Source organism: Pagrus major, chromosome 8 (assembly GCF_040436345.1).
Source record: "Pagrus major chromosome 8, Pma_NU_1.0".
Classification (NCBI taxonomy): domain Eukaryota; kingdom Metazoa; phylum Chordata; class Actinopteri; order Spariformes; family Sparidae; genus Pagrus; species Pagrus major.
The window spans coordinates 8908346-8928313 of NC_133222.1; the positions used below are offsets into that span (position 1 = coordinate 8908346).

General features: G+C 41.3%; 3 protein-coding genes across 4 annotated transcripts; 2 read left to right on the forward strand and 1 right to left on the reverse strand.

Annotated features, from left to right (window-relative positions):
* Positions 1-3401: 3401 nt before the first annotated feature.
* Positions 3402-6468, forward strand: gtf3c6 (general transcription factor IIIC, polypeptide 6, alpha). 2 transcript variants are annotated; one of them, XM_073472119.1, is made up of 6 exons: positions 3402-3513; positions 3913-3993; positions 4121-4184; positions 5215-5259; positions 5366-5473; positions 5628-6468. In XM_073472119.1, exons 1-6 carry the CDS (start codon positions 3490-3492, stop codon positions 5774-5776), a joined length of 471 nt encoding a protein of 156 aa, XP_073328220.1. In that variant the 5' UTR covers positions 3402-3489; the 3' UTR covers positions 5777-6468. The 2 variants fall into 2 exon arrangements, with proteins under 2 accessions (XP_073328220.1, XP_073328221.1); XM_073472120.1 differs by having other exon boundaries at positions 5631-6468.
* Positions 6469-6899: 431 nt separating this feature from the next.
* calub (calumenin b) lies at positions 6900-11465 on the forward strand. Its single transcript, XM_073472117.1, has 7 exons — positions 6900-6948; positions 8040-8272; positions 8464-8657; positions 8761-8927; positions 9018-9078; positions 9263-9462; positions 10115-11465. Exons 2-7 carry the CDS (start codon positions 8052-8054, stop codon positions 10217-10219), a joined length of 948 nt encoding a protein of 315 aa, XP_073328218.1. The 5' UTR covers positions 6900-6948; positions 8040-8051; the 3' UTR covers positions 10220-11465.
* Positions 11466-13378: 1913 nt separating this feature from the next.
* Positions 13379-19968, reverse strand: LOC141000884 (uncharacterized). The gene is made up of 14 exons (XM_073471768.1): positions 19878-19968; positions 19572-19786; positions 17888-17944; positions 17701-17793; positions 17532-17618; positions 17334-17444; positions 16921-17091; positions 16436-16526; positions 16243-16349; positions 15954-16154; positions 15718-15849; positions 15507-15585; positions 15218-15408; positions 13379-14386 (listed from the first exon to the last, which is right to left on the reverse strand). The coding sequence occupies exons 1-14, from the start codon at positions 19966-19968 to the stop codon at positions 13379-13381; spliced, it is 2634 nt and encodes an 877-aa protein (XP_073327869.1).

Sequence of the window (19968 nt, forward strand, 5' to 3'; positions counted from 1 at the left end):
TTTGCAACATTTAAAACAATGAAATGGCAGGTGAACACCCACACATTTGATGTCTACGCTTGCCTGCGAGGAATACGTCTGCGTGTTTGTGGTTCACCGTTAAAATACAGGCAAATGCACCGTCCTACGCAGCAGCCCTCAGATAAAGTCATGTTTTTTCAGCCCTCAGACAAAGTCATGTTTTTACAGAATAGAATAGAATAATAGAGAATTATTGTCCGGATTGGTTTTGTATGTATGCGTTGAGAGAGTTCAGATATGAGAGGGGACGCTCCCCCTGACTGACACTGACTGAGTTCATTTCCGTAGTGATAAATATAGGATTCCAATATTTTACCAATATTAAAGCTCCCGTGTGTGTGTGTGTACATTTACATTCACATTTTACACACACCCACACACACTCTCGCATGCACAGGCCACACTGTAAAACACGCCATGCTTTCCATGCCCTCAGGTGTTTGCCAGGGGTTGTTGTTTTCACTGTAATATATAGTTAGCCCTTCCACCAATTTACCCTGTCAGTGCTAATGGGGCAATTAACCACTGCGATACCCCCCAGGCAGAAGGAGAGCCGAAAGCTCCTCAACTCCAAACTTGTCTTGATGACATTTATATGACAAAATGTGGGGGAAGCTGGGGACCCATCTGACACCTTGGAGGGTCCTTAATGTCACTCCCTCCCTTGCCCCCGCCCTTTTCTGCCCCGGGGTATGGCACTGAGCAGGAAGTGTAATACATCATGTGCAGGAGAGGCTAAGGCCTTGTCCAGGAGGGAGAAAACTTTGTACCCTGCATCCAAAGCTTCAATGGGACATCTCTGATTTACACACTGTGTCTACATCTGCATGATTACTAATGTAAACCAGCCTTTATACACACAAACAAGCTTCCATGCCAACACACTCCAGGTTGACCTCTCCCTTCATTTAGGTCTTTTCGGTGTCTATAAGTCCCTCCATCTTTGTCTCTGCTCACATTCCCCCTGTCTTTCTTACATCCCCAAGGAGGCAATAACCTCCCTAGCAAGTGCTTCCCCTTGAGCCGTTGTCATAGTAACTTGTGGGCTGGTCGACATGACATGGTCCAGAGATAGATGATAGGCCAGAAATGGGGAGGGAGAAGGCACATGGGGGATTTGCACCCCCTTTAATTTGGTTTGCCTGATTCTGATTCAAAATGTTGTTTTTCCCCCTCTCTCTAAGGGTGAGGCTCCTTCAGCATCACCCTGCTTTACATTTATACAGGTATTTACCGTCTGCGAAAGTGTTGCCTGCCTTTCTCTACGGCACCTGGGCGGACACTGTCGAGGGAGGAAAGCGTATTTGTCGACCTTGTTTTATTACGGCATTAATGCAAAATAAAATTATGATAGTATAAATATGAATATGTTAAATATTGTATTTTTAAAATAACGTTTAATTATTTTCCTTTCTCAGGTCCCTACAAAAGACCTAAAATACAGTAGTCAATTTCTTAAAAACAGAATGAAAATACTGTTAATGGTGAGGAAACCTGTATGTTTTTACACTTTGTCCTTATTGTGCTTTCAGCGCAGAGTCTGCTATTTACTGTTATCACCAAATTGCCGAGGAAATGCCGATATTTGAAAGTCCAGCCAGAGCGTAAAGACATCAACACATTAAACCCCCGTCTTCCCAAGACTCCATTTACTAAATCTGTGGATAGCACTGTTACTGTTCCAGCGCCATCTTATCGACTTTTGTAATAACAGGAGTTCAGTAAACAGGTTCAGTATTACTACTATTTGCTCCATCAGTCTATTAGACTTTCTGTCTGTGGAAGAGGAGTCATGGTTCCTTCTCAAACAAAATGTAAATATGTCAGAACATTTATTGAATAACGGGCATGTAATGAAATGTGTTACACAATGTATGCGTGTGAAAGACACAACCGATAGTTGATTGTCAACCTTGTAGATTTGCGCGAATACATTTAATGTATTTTTCACATTTCTATTTATTACGGCCGTCCTGTTTTTCATAAGAGGTCAGTAGCACAATGGCCCTTCAACTGGAGGACGCGGTGAGAAGAAGCATCCTCACTACACAAGTCTTGAGCGAGATGACGAATCCCAGCCAGCAGCGTGAGTGCTGCCCCTCAGCTGACCCTGATCTCTGACCCCAAACCGAAGGATCACCCTTTCCTATAAGGATCAATTAATCAGGAGTATTAAATACACATTATATTTTAAATATATCAAATGTTTTATATGTATCAATTGCATTGATGATACCTTGACAGAACAGTCAAACATGTCAAGGCCAAAAATATATAAATATTTGAAACAAAAAGGAGGTAACTGAAAATATTTCACCACTCATGAGACTTATAATTCTGTTGATGAAGAATTAAAGCCCTATTCTCCAGAAACTGCACCACAACATTTGTTTGATTTAAAATTGATAGCCTACACCTTGTTTGCCAGAATTAAATGGTGTAAACAGTTTAAATACTGCAGAATTCACCACCCCTTCATAAAACTCATAAAACCTCTTTGATGAATCGTAAAAAATCTTAAGCTCATAAATTATATGTCCAACACATTCAGTTTTTAATTATTTAAAATTTTACTTTCCACCTCAGGGTTAGAAATAATTATGTAACGACAGACTTTGAGGTGGATTTTTGCCTTTGATGTGTGTGTGTCAGAAATAGGTTTGTTCAGGTACCGACCTACCTCCATGTCACCTTACAGAAGCCTCCAGATTCACTTTTGTTCAATAACTGCAGTCCCAGCAAAGAAAAAACATGAAAAACTCATCTTCTCCCTCAGATGCCCCCGCACACCGAGCTACACGGTTTGCTTTTGTGCTTAATATTTTCTCCTCATCGTGCACTTTGATAATAATTTCGTCAGGTTTCTCATCTGGCCTCCTGTTTGTGTGACTGTTTCTTTTTTCTGTTTTGGGTGCGTTTGATGCTTGTTTTAGTTTTTTGTTGCCTCTGCCTTTGACAGATGAATTTCCCCTTGGGGATCAATAAAGTGTATCGTCTCATTTCATCTCATCTCATCTCATCACCTCAGCTATGGCCTCCTGCAGGAGAACATTAATAACATTAATGTTAGATGTAGATGAGCGTGCCTACAGGTAGCCAATATTTAGATGCAGTCATACTCGGCCATAAGTAGAATGAACAGATAGATAGATGCACGGATAGATGGAGGGAGGGATGGAGGTGGGTGGGTTGCTATTCATTTGACTGTATTTCCTCCTCACATTAAGTGGCTTAGCTGCAAAACATGCCTGTAAAAACTGAGCAACAGCGCCCCTCAATGGCCGGAGCGCAGAACTGACAACTCGCCAGGCTGCAAAAACACAAAGGGCTTCACGGACACCGTACATTCGCGGAAGTTGTCAAAGCATAACTCAGTAAAACATGTTGGGAGAGTCGCGTAGATAAAACTACAGGACAGGAGCAGTTACATTAATTGACATTACTTCTCTGTATTTCAGGACTTTCGACATGGAAGAGGAATGGGAAGAGGAGGTACGAAAACACATCAGCGTGCAGGCGTTTACGGCGTTAGCTTCATGTGGCTAGTATGCTAGTGGGCAGTTGAGGTCCTGATGGGGTCAGCAGGACTAACGTTACTATACGACGACAGGTTTAGCTTCAATATTAGTTATTGTGTTCATTTTAACCTTTAAAATGGGAGTCTGGAAGACAAACTTCCTTCTGAATGTTGGTTTTGTGTTAAAGCATGTGTTTATATCGGTTTCTTGATGTAAACGTGTGACATAATTATTTCATTTTCTTACCAAAATATTGTGCAGGAGCCCTGGCATATAAATAGTTGACTATATTCTGATTACTTTATCTTATCTTATGAAAAGTGTATATTTTAATTATAAATCTAATACCCATTTTGTCTCGTGTTGTGTTCAGGAGCAGCTTGTTGTGGTGGAGCTCTCTGGTATCATCAACAATGACTTTCTGTCAAAGTGTAGGGGAACATGCAAGATACTGGTGAGTTGGGTGTTAACACCGTGTAGTAAATAAAGAGGAGAAGCCAGGCCAACATGCATGACATCAATATTAATGTAAGTCTCTCACTGCATCATTCACTGAATCATATTTTGCTCGTGTGTTCCAGGATATTGACAGCGAGAAGCCCATGATGCAGGTTGGACAGTATGTGTTTGCAGGAGAATATGAAGGTAAGAATGAAACATACAGACGATTTCTGTGGTGTAACTGAATTGTGCCTTTTAAAATAAATGGCACCCTTCTCCTTTCTCTCTTCCAAAAGCAAGTTGTCATTTTGGAAACACGTTACCCAACCTCCAAAGAGTCGATTGCCCAAACTGCACCTTTAAAAGTCTGATGATGACAGAGTCAACAGCATTACTGATATCTTGTTTTGCAACAGAATGTATGGAAATTGAAGCGTAATGTCAACAAGCACCATTAGTCATAGTTTTGCTGACCAGCAGCGGTTGAAAATAAGTACTCAGATCCTTTGCTAAAGTAAAAGTTGCAATACCATAGCGTAGAAGTACTCACGAGTAAAAGTTGTGCGTTCAAAATCATACAGTAAATAAGATAATCAGATAAGATAATCCTTTATTAGTGCCACAGTGGGGACATTTGCAATATTACAGAAGCAAAGGGGATAGCAAAATGGAGAGCATCAGTTAAAACAGTCATAATAAACAAGTCAAAATATATATTTTTTTAAATAAATAAATATAATACTTTATATACCATAATTAGTACATTAAAGTCAGTTTGTATCAATCTAAATCTGCAAGTAACTAGTAACTGAAGCTGCCCTAATTGTAGTGGAGTAAAAAGTACAATATTTGCCTCTGTAGTGGTGCAGAAGTATAAAGTATCAAAAAAATGAAAATACTCAAGTACCTCCAAATTGTACTTATGAACAGTACTTGGGTAATTGTAGTAAGTGACTTTCAGCCACTGCTGACCAGCACAAAAAAGTCAGTAACACTTTATAATAACCATCATTAATAAATTGTAGGTGTCTGATTAATGTAACTTTTGTTAATGGTTGTTTCATTGCTCACAAATAATGAGATGCTTTGTAAATCATTAGTTATGCAACAATATATTTACCATTTTTTAATGATGGTAATTGTTACCAACAAGCCTCAGTAAACTCCTATAACAGATTTGATCAAAGTGACATTTTAAACTGAAATCTAAATTGCTATACTTCCTTCTTCAAAGACACTTTGGGAACTTGCGTGCTGTTTGAGGAGGGATCAAAGAAAGGTAAACTTCTCTATATTAGCACTCAATGTTTACTGTTGTGTTTCAGTTATACATGAGGGATTTTGTCTTTGTTTTGCTTATTGTCCACTTCGACATGTGTCTGCAGGAAAAGAAGACAGTGTTCCAGAGCTGAAGTACACGTGCCACACTGCGAAGAAACTGATGATGCAACGAATCTTCCTCACGGAGAAGAAAGAGGGTGAAACCAGCACAGGTCAGCCAGAACAGCTAAACTCACCTTTGTGATCTCTTTCTTCTAATACAGCTAATTTAAGTTATGTGACCTTTTATGACTATTGTGACACAAATCTTTCTACAGTTTTGCACACCACACCTGCAAATGTTTTTTTTTGTGTGTGTTGCTCCAGCAGGAAGTGGTGATAGTGGCGAACAGAACGACGCAACCTGTCAGTCCAATCAAGAAGAAAATGCCGACCAACAGGTCGAGTTAGAAGAAGTGTTAGAGTTAGAAGAAGACATGGACAACACAGATTTGAATGACTCAGCAGTGAGCTGAGATATGAAGGCTTTGCTGTATTATGAATTATGTAGACACTAGCATTTGTGATGCTGTGAGGGACTCCATGTGTGAAACAGACAGTTGAACTGATCAGTACAGCTCAGCAGTAATAAGGAGAAGTGTCAGTGCTACTGTCAGTCTTGCACAATGTGTCACAATCATTTCCAGAAACACATAATGCCTCTTTAATGTTTGAAACACATGAATATGGATAAATGACACCTAAAGGCCAAAGAGGCGTTTACAAATCATCATTAAAATCTATTCCTCTCAGATCCAGATGGTCTTGGGAAGGGCAGTTCAGAAATGTGCTGGGCGCCCTCAGTTTAACTGGAAGGAAGTCTTGTTATTGTGTTTCTCTGATATCATCTTTTTTTTTTTTTTTTCCCCACTGCTCATGTTAACTAGCAGAGGAATAGAAATCTGCTTGATCTGCAAGGTTACAGTTGAGATGTGCTCATTAGAGAATGAGCCGTTTATACATTTAAAGAAAAAAGGAAATGACTTGTTCAAAAATGCGCAGTCTGTATGTTTCTAATTTGAGTAGAGCAGCTGATGAGTTTGTTTTATCTGCACTTCTATGACTATTGGTGTGTAGTTATAAAGCCAAAACAAATATATTTTTTTATTTGTTTATTAAATTAATTTAGCTCAATGAAAATGTCTTTATTAAAAATATAAATTTTGAATGTGAGTTTGTGATTTTTTGGGGAATTTCTTCAACAGATGTGTCAATTTGCATTTGGTTACAAAGCAAAAGCGTCCCAATCTGGCAAAACTCTTCATGTTTTTAAGACAGGACAGTAATTAAACTGTAAAGAAATTAAATAAATCGCATTTCTGTTGCAGTTTATGATGTTTTTATTTGTTTAACTGGAATAAAAAGCGAGTAAGTGCTTGTTTTGGGTTGCTCATTGCGCAGCCTACCTGTCCCAGACACTGTGCAGTGGAGTTATGAATGAACCAAGTTTTGTTGCCTTTGAGGACGTGGCGGTTCTCGGCCAATCCAATCATCGATGTTCCCTCGTAGTGGACCAATGAGCGAGCGACATCGCACTCGCCTTCGCGGATTCTGATTGGTCGATTGGCGTTTTAGCACAGGAAGTGTAAGGGTGTGTTTCCGAGGGGCGGGTCTTAAACTGCATCGAAGAACTTCCCTGAAGACACCGGTGAGTTTTCTTCATAAATTATGGCTTAAAATACGAAAAATAACTCAAATGTGTGTCTCCTGTAGCTACTGGCGAGAAAGACGCAGTATGGGCAGTTAAATAGTTGCTTATTTATCCTCGCTGGACGAGTGAAAATGTAGCTTAGCAGGCAAAACTAACGGTACGCTACGTTAGCCAGTCTGATGTTGGTCCCTAACCTTGGATTTGGGATATTAACGGGAACTAATTGGAAATAACGTGCTCAAAAACTGTTGCTATGATTCATAACACAACGACTTTAGCTAGACTTAATGTGTCGGGACATTACACAGACGCTGTGGTGTGTCACACGAAAGCAGCCAAGATAGCGATGGACGTCTTTTAGTAAGAGGGTAGCTAGTAAAGTAGTTTCTACAGATACTGCATTATATTTCCTAATGACAGTAACAGTAACGTTGTATTAGCTTTATAAAAACTTGGATTGATGATATTTTTTAATTGAGAAGATCTTGAGAAAGTGTAAACACTGGATTTCTCATTGATAGATAAAAATGAAACCAATGAAGTCCAATACAGCAGCCCTACAATAACTCTCCATGTAGGTTTCAGTATTCAGATTTATTTGAAACTGTTATAGATTGGTTTGATATTAAATATTAGCATTGGCTTCAACATAACCATAACAATACTTTTATGATGCTTGGTTTAATTGCAGGGCTGTTGTAATATTTTGAGCTAGGTGTACTTTATAAATTGTTGCATATTTTTGGTTATGTTAATATTTTGATAATTGTTGAGCTGGTGAAAATATAATATGTGCATCGTCATCTTCTACCAAGTACCAGAGGAGGAACAAATAAGGGATTGCATCAGCTGGAACAGATTAGCCTAGCAATCCACCTCTCATAGTCAAAGTATTTGCTTGGACTGTGAGTCATGCACAGGCATGTGCAGCCTTGAGTAGCCCGAAGTTGAACGCTGTGATCACTACTGACAGAAAAGTGCACTGTAAATGTTGATGTGCATTCAAAATATAAGGTTTTTGTACCAGAATGTACTGTTAGAGAAATAACCATAGCCGTTTGGTGTCTTATTTTGTGTCTGTCATCCAGACATAACGCAGGATGGAGCTGCGACCACTTGTCATGTGCTTTGCACTCTGTGTGGTTTACGCCACCAGCAAACCGACAGAGAAGAAGGATCGCGTTCACCATGATGATCCCCTCAGCAACCGAGAGCACGATGACGCAGACAACTTTGACTATGACCATGAAGCCTTTCTGGGACAAGATGAGGCCAAGACCTTCGACCAGCTCACACCAGAGGAGAGCAAGGAGAGGCTCGGGTAAGAAGAAAACATGTCTGGGAGATTGAATGAATCTGTTTTATGAATGTCCTCTTACAGCCATAGTGGTAGTAAAACTGTGGCAATGACCTAGTTTCACCTCAAGGAGGAGTAAAGTTCATCTGAGGTGATCTACTAACTGTATTCCATGTAAGGGAATGAAATGAATGTTTAATGCCGTCTCTCTACAGCATGTTGGTTGAACGTATAGACGAGGATAAGGATGGCTATGTGACAGTTGAGGAGATGAAGAGGTGGATCAAGCATGCACAGAAGAGGTGGATCTACGATGATGTGGACAGACAGTGGAAGAGTCATGACCTCAATGGGGACGAAGTGGTGTCCTGGGAGGAGTACAAAAACGCCACATACGGATACATTCTTGGTAACATGCATACTTTATTGTACACATTTGATTTATCCCTGAAGTATTACCTTCATAGAGTGCAGACATGCTTAAAAAATGTACTTTGTGTCTTGACTCGCAGATGACCCAGAACCCGATGATGGCTTCAGCTACAGGCAGATGATGGCTCGTGATGAGAGGAGATTTAAAATGGCCGACCAAGACAATGACATGAAAGCAAACAAGGAGGAGTTCACAGCCTTCCTTCACCCCGAGGAGTACGACCACATGAAAGACATTGTAGTGCTGGTGAGTGACAAACACATACTCACACAGGTGTTAAATAATGTATCGTTTACATCCCTTCTCACTGTCTTGTGTGCTCTTTTCTTCCTCTAGGAAACTATGGAAGACATAGACAAGAATGGAGATGGTTTAATTGATTTAGACGAGTACATAGGTGAGTTCTTGAGGGTGTGTTACACACAGTTGCAAAGCCAGAAACAGTCCATATTGGTAAATGTTTGAGGAACTCTTATGAAATTTCGCAATACTTGGACCAATATTACGTGTACGTGTACAAAGAAGCATTGCAACATCAGCCACACCCTCACTCAGCCTGTTCCTATCTTTTCTCGCTCTAGGTGACATGTACAACCAGGAGGGAGATGCCTCAGAACCCGAGTGGGTGAAGACAGAGAGGGAACAGTTTACTGAATTTAGAGACAAAAACAAAGACGGGAAGATGGACAAGGATGAGACCAGGGACTGGATTCTGCCCAGTGACTACGACCATGCTGACGCTGAGGCCAAACATCTGGTCTATGAATCAGACACAGACAAAGTACGAACTGTAAAACTTCACATTTCCACAGAAAAGCTTTGTTGTCATGAATTTTACTTCCCGTCTAATTCACTGGGGGGAAATGGAACTGCAAGTATGAAAGCTCAAAGTAATTTATAAGTCTGTTTATATAGTATATACACAAGTCTGTTTGAATGATTGTAGTGCAGGGCTACAAAACACTGAGAACATTTATATAAGGCTCAATGAGACAAACAGGCAGAAAAATTATGTTTGTCTAAATTTAGACAAATATTCACGTTTTAGAAACTCACTTGAAACATCTGCTCATTGTATGCCTGTAGTTGCTTCTCAGTGAAAATAGTCAGTTGGTCGGCCTGTAGTTTGAGGCACTTTTGTTTGTCAGCCAGTCCATTTCAGGAGGATCTGACTTAATTTCAGCTGTAACAAAGCACGATAAACGCAAGAGATACAAGCTTTCATCTCAGCTCTGCTGGTATTGTGGCCCTCTGAGATACAGTATATGTATTTCAGATGAGAAACGTTCTTATTTATTCTTATTTATTGTCTGCATCCACAATCCACTAGTGCAAATCAAACAACACATACCAAATACCTACAGTAACACATAGCAAGTCTTTGTGTACTGACAGAAATACAAGGCTCATCATGTTTGCTCTCCCCTTTTCAGGACGGCCGTCTGACCAAGTCAGAAATCGTGGATAAGTACGACCTGTTCGTGGGCAGCCAGGCGACCGACTTCGGAGAAGCTCTGACTCGACACGACGAGTTCTAAACATCCACTTGCCTCCAAAGACTCTGTGTTCATGTTTTGTACCACCACACTCCCCTGACAGTGGATGGAGTGTTTCAAACGAGATCCAACGCCAAGGACAATAATTTATTTAATTTCTTGAATGTGCCCCGTTGTACACACGCTAATGTTCAAACTAAAGTGTACATGCTCGGCCAGTGTGTTCTCATGCTCAGTTGTCCATAAGATTGGGGTATATTGCCAGCCTTTCCTCTGCTTACACACACTACACTTGCCTTTTCCAGGTCAGGCAAGGGACAAACAGTGTTAGATGACAATGTTTTTTTTTCTTTGAAAGGATGATTTTATGAAATAGCCATGTTTTGTTACAAAACCCTAATAGGACAAGTTTAGGCTTGCAGTATACAGAATAGTTTGTCATCCTTTTTTTGTTTTTGCAATGCACTGGACATTGAAGAGTAAAACTGATTTCTAGTCGGTAGAATTTGTTCTACTCTTCTGTCTAATCATGTAATCAGGCCCATTTGTACTTTGTTTTCTTGTCTTTATTGGCCATAATTTGATATTGCTGGTGATGTCTGGAATGGGGAGTAAATATTAAATTCCAGTGACAATGAAGACTATTTGGACTTGTGCAATACAGTTTCATCAGTGGGACCTCGCTGTTTGCTATACAGGTCCCCAAAGCATCCATGCAAGCTACTCGAAGGCAGCTTGTGCTCTGTGTTAGCTGATAGGGATCAAGATGAATTTAGAGACTGATGGATGCTTTGTCTTCGAAGCTGCCTCCTTTCTTCTCTCTCATCACCTCAATAGTGTGTGTGTGTGCGTGTGAATCTGTGTGTGTGTACATATATAACTTGTATTCTTAATGACTGAATTCCCCTTTTTTGATGTTATGTTTTGTTTGATTCAGCTGAACTAACTCATTTGTGTGCCAAGCAAAAATATTTGTCCTGTTTTGTAAGCGGTTTGGAAAAAAAAAAAAGAAAAAAGCATTTTCCCTACAAACACTTTGCCCTCCTAAATTTGTTATGCTTGTATTCTCACTACCACCATTTATAACCACTGTTGGTAATTTGTATGGTATACTATAATGTATATGAAAATGTTTTTTTACATGCTCACTGCAGTGACCACCCTCTCACTAGTGACTTTACTGTAAATAAGTTGTTGGTCTGCAAACAGAGCACTCTTAACAATCAGGTCCAGTTTTTGTGATTGAGAAGAATGTCTCAATAAAATCAAATAAAAGTTGGAACTTTTAGTTTTCTGGTTTCTGTTTTTACTATCAGTGTTTTTCCCAGCTTTCTTCCTTTTCAGGAAATGCTGTTTCCTGGTTTCTTTCTGCCGGTTGACCCACTATTCTGTTTCTTTTTTTTCCAGACCCTTTTCCTCTCACCACTTCTTTCAGCAGAATCATTTGCCTCCACCATGCAGTTCAAATTAAAAATGAAGGCTTAACTCAAAAATGGCTGTGGTCTGAGCAAGGGTGCTGAAACTAAGGAGGCAGGAAGTAGGAAAGGGGCCATTGCCCTCCACTTTATACCCCTGTATTCACTTGTGTGATCCCTTAACTTCGACTCTAGGGCCACCATTGGGTCAAAATTTAGATTTGTCCAGTACTTTTGTTTATGAGTAAATAAACTTCATCATACCCCAACATCAACATACCTGCCAAACATGAACATGTTAGCTTTGTCATTTTGTGAGCATGTAAGCGCATGTAGGCCTGTGTGTGTAAGAGGTTAGAGGAAGTGGGTTAATCTGCAAGAGGTGAAAAGCTGTTGTTTGATAACAGACCTACTGAGGGAAGGTAACAGATTGCTAATTAGAAAAGTACATTAGTCACATGCTGCATACATTGTTCTTGGCAAACCCACTGAATGCAGCTTTCTCTTCCTTTTTGACCCATCAGGTAAAAAATTCAATTTGTCCACTACTTTGGTTTATGACTAAATATGTGCTAAATTAATGGTATTCCCATCAGCCACAGCTGTACTTTGTATTCAGTGCTAATTAGCAATTGTCATGTTAGCATGCAAAATTAAGATGGGAATGTGTGGCAATGGTGCACATTGCACTGCCAGACATCAGTTTATATAATGTTGTCATTGCGAGCATGTTAGCATTTTGACATTAGCATTTAGCTGAAAGCATAGCTGTGCCTAGCCCCAGTTTGTGGGTCTTATGTAGGCCAGTGCTAATCATCCGATTTACTGTTGTGTTGAGGGTAATTCCACAATCCTCAAAGATTGTAGCCAACAACAATAGTAGTTGGTATCAACCTGTTTAAGAAACACTGCTAAAGCTTGAGTCTATACCTTCAGAACAGCCTTAAAATGACCTTCTTGGTTTTTCAAACATGGCTGATACTACTGTACTCCACAGATGCTAACACATTAGAGGCACATCTGGGGTAGCTCTGTTCCACTGAGTTGCTAGCATGCATTGCTGTACAGTAGTTTTTTTGGCAAAGAGGGTCCTGTCCAGATTATTATCTGAACTTTCACCATCCCAAAACCTTTACCTAACCCCAACCAGCTCTTATCTTAACCCTGACATAACCATTTTGAGCTGTAGCTATAGCTAAACTTAAGCAGTGCCCCTGCCCATAAGTTCGCTTTAATAACAACTCTTGGCTCATTGATTCAGTTGGACAATAACTTTACTCATGTTCAAAGAAAAAAAAAAATGAGGCAGCTTGTAGATTAGGCATAACAAAACAATTAATGCTGCAGTACGCTTTGACAGTTTTGAACATGAAGTAGCAGCTATTTAAAGGATAAATCTACACGGAACCGCACGGGATGCAAGTTTTACACTGTGATTTCATGTGGATTCATCTTTAGACGAACACACAATTTCATTATTAGTCTTAAACATTTGCAGACAGTATACTTGACTTATTCATTCCGGCTGTTCTATTACTAACCCTCCCTTGAATGTCATATCCTTGAAAAAATTATTCATAGTTTATGCTGATATGTTTAGTATCTACATGGTATAAATGGAACAACAGTATGTATTATAATTGTGCGTACCTACAGCACAAGTAAACCCACACTGCAGTGATGACATGCCCGTTGTCGCCTGTCTGTGTCATCCATCTTTACCGTACCTCCTCCCATCCCTGTCGTCCATCCCATCACTCTCAATTCCTGCGATATAGCAAAGTCGTCACTTACTAAATGTTAGAAATATGGGATTACAGCGAGCCATCACCCTCAGCAGCTCCTCTTCATCTGACTCGAGCTCATCGTCATCTTCACTGTTCTTGCCTGCATCTTCATCTCCCAGAAAACCATCATCATCCACTTCCTCTGCCTTGCAGCAGTCTTGCGTATTTCCTGAGATTGTTGAGGGCCTTCTGTCCTGAGATGGACTACCGGCGTCTGGAGCCCCGTGTGGGTGTTCTGATTCGTCTGTTTGGTCCAGTGATGTGGAGGGTTGGTCTGCCTCTGCGCTGAGAGTCATCGATGTTCGCTGTGGTGTTGTTACGGGTGTTTCAAGGGGAGATGTATCTATATGTACCAGCTTGGCTTTTAAAGGTGAATGATCTGGGGTAGTTGGGGGTGTGCCGATCTGTCTGGGGAGGGGTGAGGGCAGTAAAGGGGAATATGGGGGTGTCTTCACACGAGGTTTACAGATGGGTTTGTCTATTTCTGCTGAGGCAATTCGGGTATGGCTGCATGGAATACTGGATTGAGAGGAGGGGCTGGTGACGGGCTCAGCAGGGTCATTGTTGGTGGTTGTTTGTGAATCAGAGCGGGTGAACGGTGGGGTGGTGGTGGCATCATGGGCTGGAGGGCTCGGACTGGTGTTAGGTAGTGCCTTAGTCGAGTCAGGTGATGAACAGGGGATGACTTTGGGTGCATCTTCAGCCCTATGTGTGGGGCTCAAGTCTGCAGTGGCTGGCTGAAAGGTGGGTGAACTAGAGGAGCTTTTGGTTGGTGTTGACACATTATTATTGAGGATCACAGGGCTGTGCACAGTTTCAGTGGGGATGAAGCTGGTGTCGGGGGCAGCGGTCGTTCTGGGTGGAACGGGTCCTCGGGAGGCAGGGAGGTCTTGGTGAGTGTAGATGCCAGGGTTGTCTGGTAAGTTGAAGGAGGGATTGTAGGTTCCGTATTCTTCGTTGTTGTAGGGCACTTCCTCCATGTGTGGCATGGCGTTACGGTGACTCAACTGAAGAGCAACCACAGTCATCAGGTCAACATTTGGAAAAACAAAACCACTATTGTATCTCAGAGAGGAGGTGAGTGAACAATCCTGGTTCAGTGTGACAGGTAGGTACTGCAAGGCCTTCTAACAACCAGGAAGTCTAACCTTTACAGAACGAATCAGTTATTATGTGTGTCATTTACTTTCAAGACTGATGAGGTGCCTTACATGTTTAAATACTGTATAAACTTGAGCTTGAATGTAAATTATCAAAACAAGGTCCAGTTTACTTGCTGCTATCCAAGTGTAGCAGTTTAGTTAAGGGGGGAGGGAGTTTATTAAAGGGGAAGAGACGGGAAGTAAAGGGCCACGTGTTCACCCAAAGAACCTGGAACTTTTAGGACTACTTTTCAAGGAACTAAAAGGTTCCTTCAGCCCATTGTTGTCTGTGTTTCCAATGCAGTCTAATGAGCCACTGACATATGAAAAGCGATGGCTTTTTTTACATGTCATTTTTTGCACACAACTAAGGCCTGGACTTTCTGGACCCAGAGTTCCTCTACTTTTGGAAATGACTACTCCCCGAGCATGTACCTTTTGGGGTCGCTGGAATATAATTTAGACCCTGGTCCCTCAAAGGTTCCTAGTCCTTGGGGAAAGTTCCTGTGGTGGAAACGCGGTTTAGGACAAGGAAAGGAGTAATATGAGCTTTAGTAGTAAATGACTAACTCACCAGTTGGAACCACCGTAAGCTCTGTAGAAGTAATTACAGAAGAGAATATTTTCAGAAACTTAAACTTCCACAAAAACAAATCTTGGCAAATAAATTTAGATTATAGAGATTAAGGATCTCACCACATTCGGGTGTTTGCCCTGGGCCACACAGCCCCTCTCCAGTGGGTCCCTCTTTCCCTTGTGTTTTTTCTTCAACCACATCACCATAGACACAATACATCCGAGTATAGCTGTGAACACCATGCTCAGAAACAACGCTTTTCCCACAGTGCAGCCTGTCATACGGTCATCTCCCAGTGGACTATATGGGACTGCAGTGCACAGAGACAGACATGCAGAAAGTTTGGTTCAGACTGCAGGATCATCAGTGATTAGCCATGAATGTGAGCGTGTGAGCGTGTGTCCTTACCTGATTGTCCTTCAGATAACACCTCCACCACCACAGTAGCAAAGGTGGCCTCACCTGACTCCTGGTCTATAGCAATTACCTGCAAAGGATTTTTTGTCAAGTCATCACCATCTTATTTGCGTTTTCATTTGTTTTTAGATTTTGAACATAATGTAACATTTGATTAAATCAAACAAGAAAATCCACTGATAAAGTTTTCACTGAGGCTCACCTCTAGAACATGTTTCTGCTTTGGTTTGAGCTGGTTGGTCCTGGTGATCAGAAAACCGTCCTGTGTGATCTGGTAGATGTCGGTGTGATTCGATGTAGGACTGAAGGTGAAGTGAATTTTTGGATTGAAATCCTGTCAATTAATGGAGACAAGGGATGGGTAACAATATTAGCAAAATACAGGACTGCTCTGAGCATTTATGCGCTGTGGCTGTATATGTCATGCTGAGTACACACATGGTTGAAGTCTTGATCTTTAACATGTAACATCAGGGCCTTGTTGCCGTAGGTAATGACCAGAGAGGCCAGGCTCTTTCCTGCAAGTACAAAACCTTGATATTCAGCCCTGTCGAACTCTGGATAAAACTCGTTGACTGCCAGAACTTGGACCAGCACTGTAGCAACAGAGTACTTCCTGGGGTCGCCGTCCTGATATGCCTAGTTGCAAGACACAGACAGATAGTAAGACAGAGCAGTGAGAATGAAATCTTTCAAGCCCAACACTAACTGGATATGTGAGACTTACCATGACCTGTAGCTGCAGCGCTGGAGTTGTGAGTCTGTCTGTAATCGCCCGAATCAGTCTCACCTCCCCTGTCTCGCTGTCCATCAGGAAATGCCCATCATCGTCTCCTGGCATGAACAAAAACGCAGTCACAGATGCAGACATGCAAGCACAGCAAGTTTTAAATATTAACTTGCACCGGTGTGCATGGTACCTGAGAGAATGGCATAACTGACTGGAGAGTTGAGTCCTCTGTCTCCATCCACTGCATGAATTGGACCGGGAGAGAAGTCCAACACAATGTCCTGCAGTATGACACACATTTGTCAGATTTTTATGACATTTAAAACACTGACCTGGTGAATCAATCTGGATTTTGAAACCATATAGTAACCTCACCAGGAAAGATGTAGTAAGAGTAATAATAAACCTATCACAGATGTACAGTATGTATATTCAAAGACGAAGAATGGGTCTAGTGTTGCATCCAGTCATCTGTGTTGCTTTCTGGACTTTCTGGATTTAAGTGATTTCAGTTAAGTGAATATATGATAAGTGTACTTTATTGTCACCAAGCCTACAAAGCTGTTTTCCAGATTTTTGGAAAGATTTATGTTTTGAAGGTACTTGATTTTCAAGGGACAGTTTTTGGTTTTCGCAGTGGTAATGTGTGCCTTGAAGGAGGGTTTAGCAACTGACCTCTGCCCCCTCTGTGACATTGACTATGTACACAGGGCTGGCACAAATGGTGCTGGTCTCATCCTGGAAAAGCAGCATGCAGGGCAGGAACTGTGGGTACTGGTCATCTCCATCCAGGACGTTGATGGTGACGTTGGTGCTGGTATTGAAATGCTCAGCTGTGGTCATTTCCTGAGATAATGACAAGTCAAGAATTCTTTAGAGGACATTGCCTTGATCAAGCATGTCTGCTGAAGATATGGATGGATGCATGAACTGAAGTATAGTTCATCTTCTCTACATAGTATGCATCCGGAGCATCATGGAATCAACTTGTAACTTTATTTTCTCGGGAAGGATGATAGAAACATAGAAATTAATTTCATTTAGTTGAATGTGGAGACATTTACAGAAATGAAATGTACGCAGCTTACCGAGGCGTGGATGGTGACAGTAAGCAGGGTTTTGGTCTCATAGTCGAGAGGTTTGGCCAGGATCACCTCTCCACTGTTGGGGAGATCAACTTTGAAGTAGTGTGCATCAGGCTGCAGAACACACACACAATTATGTCAGTGTGTGTGAGGGGTTGTTTTGTGTAGAAACACTGAGGAGAGTAAAAAAGTTGAACTCACTGATGTCTGGTCAATGGTGTAAATGATCTTGTCATTATCTGCATCTGTTGCCTGGACAGTAAAGACCACAGTGTTCACTGGAGTCAGCTGGAAAACACACAAGCAGAAAAACACGTTAGAACATTAATCCTGTGTGTTTTGTGTACATGTGTTTGTGAAACAGTCATACCTCACTGATAATAAGAGAGAGGACAGTGTCGTCTGCAAATGTAGGTAAATTATCATTCTCATTGAGAACCTCCACCATGATCCTGTACACACTCTGCAACAACAGCAACAACAAAAGAAATTAAAGAAGTCTGAATGTGGGATGACACACTGAAGAGATGTTGGATAGATGACGGCACATTGTGTACCTGAAGTGTGTCCTCCTCATGACACGATAACTCAGCCATTAGGACAGGACCCTGAGCCTGACAGACAGGAGAATAAAGAGTCATTTTCTAAATCCTGAAAACCAAAAGAGCAGACTAGTGGCGAGACAAAACAATGGAAAAACTTTTCATTTCAAAAACTCGTAAAATTTAGCTATTTTTATGCTATTTTTAAAGAACAAACCCTGGCTTAATAACCTTCTTGAATTTCTTTTGCATTTATTGTTCACTCACACTCTCTTCTTCTCTCCTTTCTCTTTCTCATTCTCTTTTTTAACAACATGACCTATATGTGTCTGATATTTTTTGTAAGTGTAGAAAAATATAATATTGTAACATGCAGTTTCTACACTGCCCGGCCAAAAAAAAAGTCACACACTCTAATATTTTGTTTAACCGCTGTCACAATTTGAGCCCGATGAATCGTGGCATTGTCATCTTGGAATACGCCCCGCCATCAGGGTAGAAAAAATCTATTGATAGAAAACCTGCTCATTCACTATTCAACTAGTCAGCTGACCTGACCAACCGAAGCAACCTCAGATCATAACACTACCCCCACAGTCTTGTACGGTACAGTAAATCTGGACTCATCGGACCACATGACCTTTTTCCATTGCTTCAGAGTCCAATCTTTATGCTCCCTAGCAAATTGAAGCCTTTTTCTCCTATTAGCCTCACTGATAAGTGGTTTTCTTAAGGCTACATAGCTGTTTAGTCCCAATCCCTTGAGTTCTCTTCGCACTGTGCGTGTTGAAATGCTCTTACTTTCACTGTTAAACATAGCCATGAGTTCTACAGTTGATTTTTTACAATTTGATTTCACCAAACGTTTTAGTGATCATTCAAGATTTCTTCTCGAAGATGATGGTTCATCACTATCCTTCCAGCTTTTAATACTGCGTTGGACAGTTATTAACCCAATTTTAGTAGTTTCAGCAACCTCCTTAGTTGTTTTCTTTGCTTGATGCAGGCCAACACTTTGACCCTTCTGAACCAGAGTAACATCTTTTCCACAAACACAGGATATGTCTTCCGACATGGTCGATTAAGAAATGTGAAGCTTCTCACTGCATCTTACTGATGCAGTGAGAAGATCAGCGATTATCCAATTGAAGGCTCTTACCTATTTGCTTAGTTACAGTAAATCCAGGTGGTGACTTCTTTTGGCCAGGCAGTGTATGAGTCATACAAGATCCCCAAGTGGCACATAGGGCACATAACATACTTTACACAACCCTGATTCCCAAAAAGTTAGGGTGCTGTGTGAAACAAAAGATACATGCCAAGTATATTTGATGAAGATTTAATGCTCAAACTTTGTAGCTGTAGAAACTATCTTTAGTTTATATATATTAAATAATACGATAGGATGATGGAAATTGATTAAGAGACAGACAAATAAAGAGAGAGAGACTGTTAATCTGGTTGACCCTTTCACAGCTGCCATGATGTAAGACAGCTGGCTGAGAACAGGATGACGGTAAGAGCGACTGTGTCCGGTCCAAGGAAGAGGCTGTAGGGTTCAATCTTACAGTTTGTTCTAAACTTAGTAACCTCCTCACTGCGGCTCCCCACTATCACAAGCGTTCCAACAGCCTCAAGGAAATGGGATTGCTCCAACGCTCATATCAGTGCGTACGAGGGCATATCCTGACTCATTTACCTCTCGGTCGAGGACCTTGTCAGCTGACGCGTTCAGCCGGAGGTTTCTTTCATCCAACAAGAACCAATGAGCGTCCTTTCCATCCAGCCTCCATTCAACCCCCTCCATTGTGGTGTCAGCCATGAGTTCAGCGACAACTTCTCCTGGAGGGCTGTTTTCTCTGATTGTTGCAAACACATCCTGACCATCCAGACATCCACCCCACCCTGACATCCCTGTGTCAGCGCAAACACAAATGCAAAATGTAAGAAATGAATCCCTGCCAAGAGCTCAACTCTAATGCGAACAAATGTGGAGCGGCTGTACCTGTGGCTGTGTGCAGACACAAGGGGACTAGCAGTGAGCAGACTAGAGCCTTGGCTTGGAACAAACTCCATTTCAGTTCAATAAGGGCCAT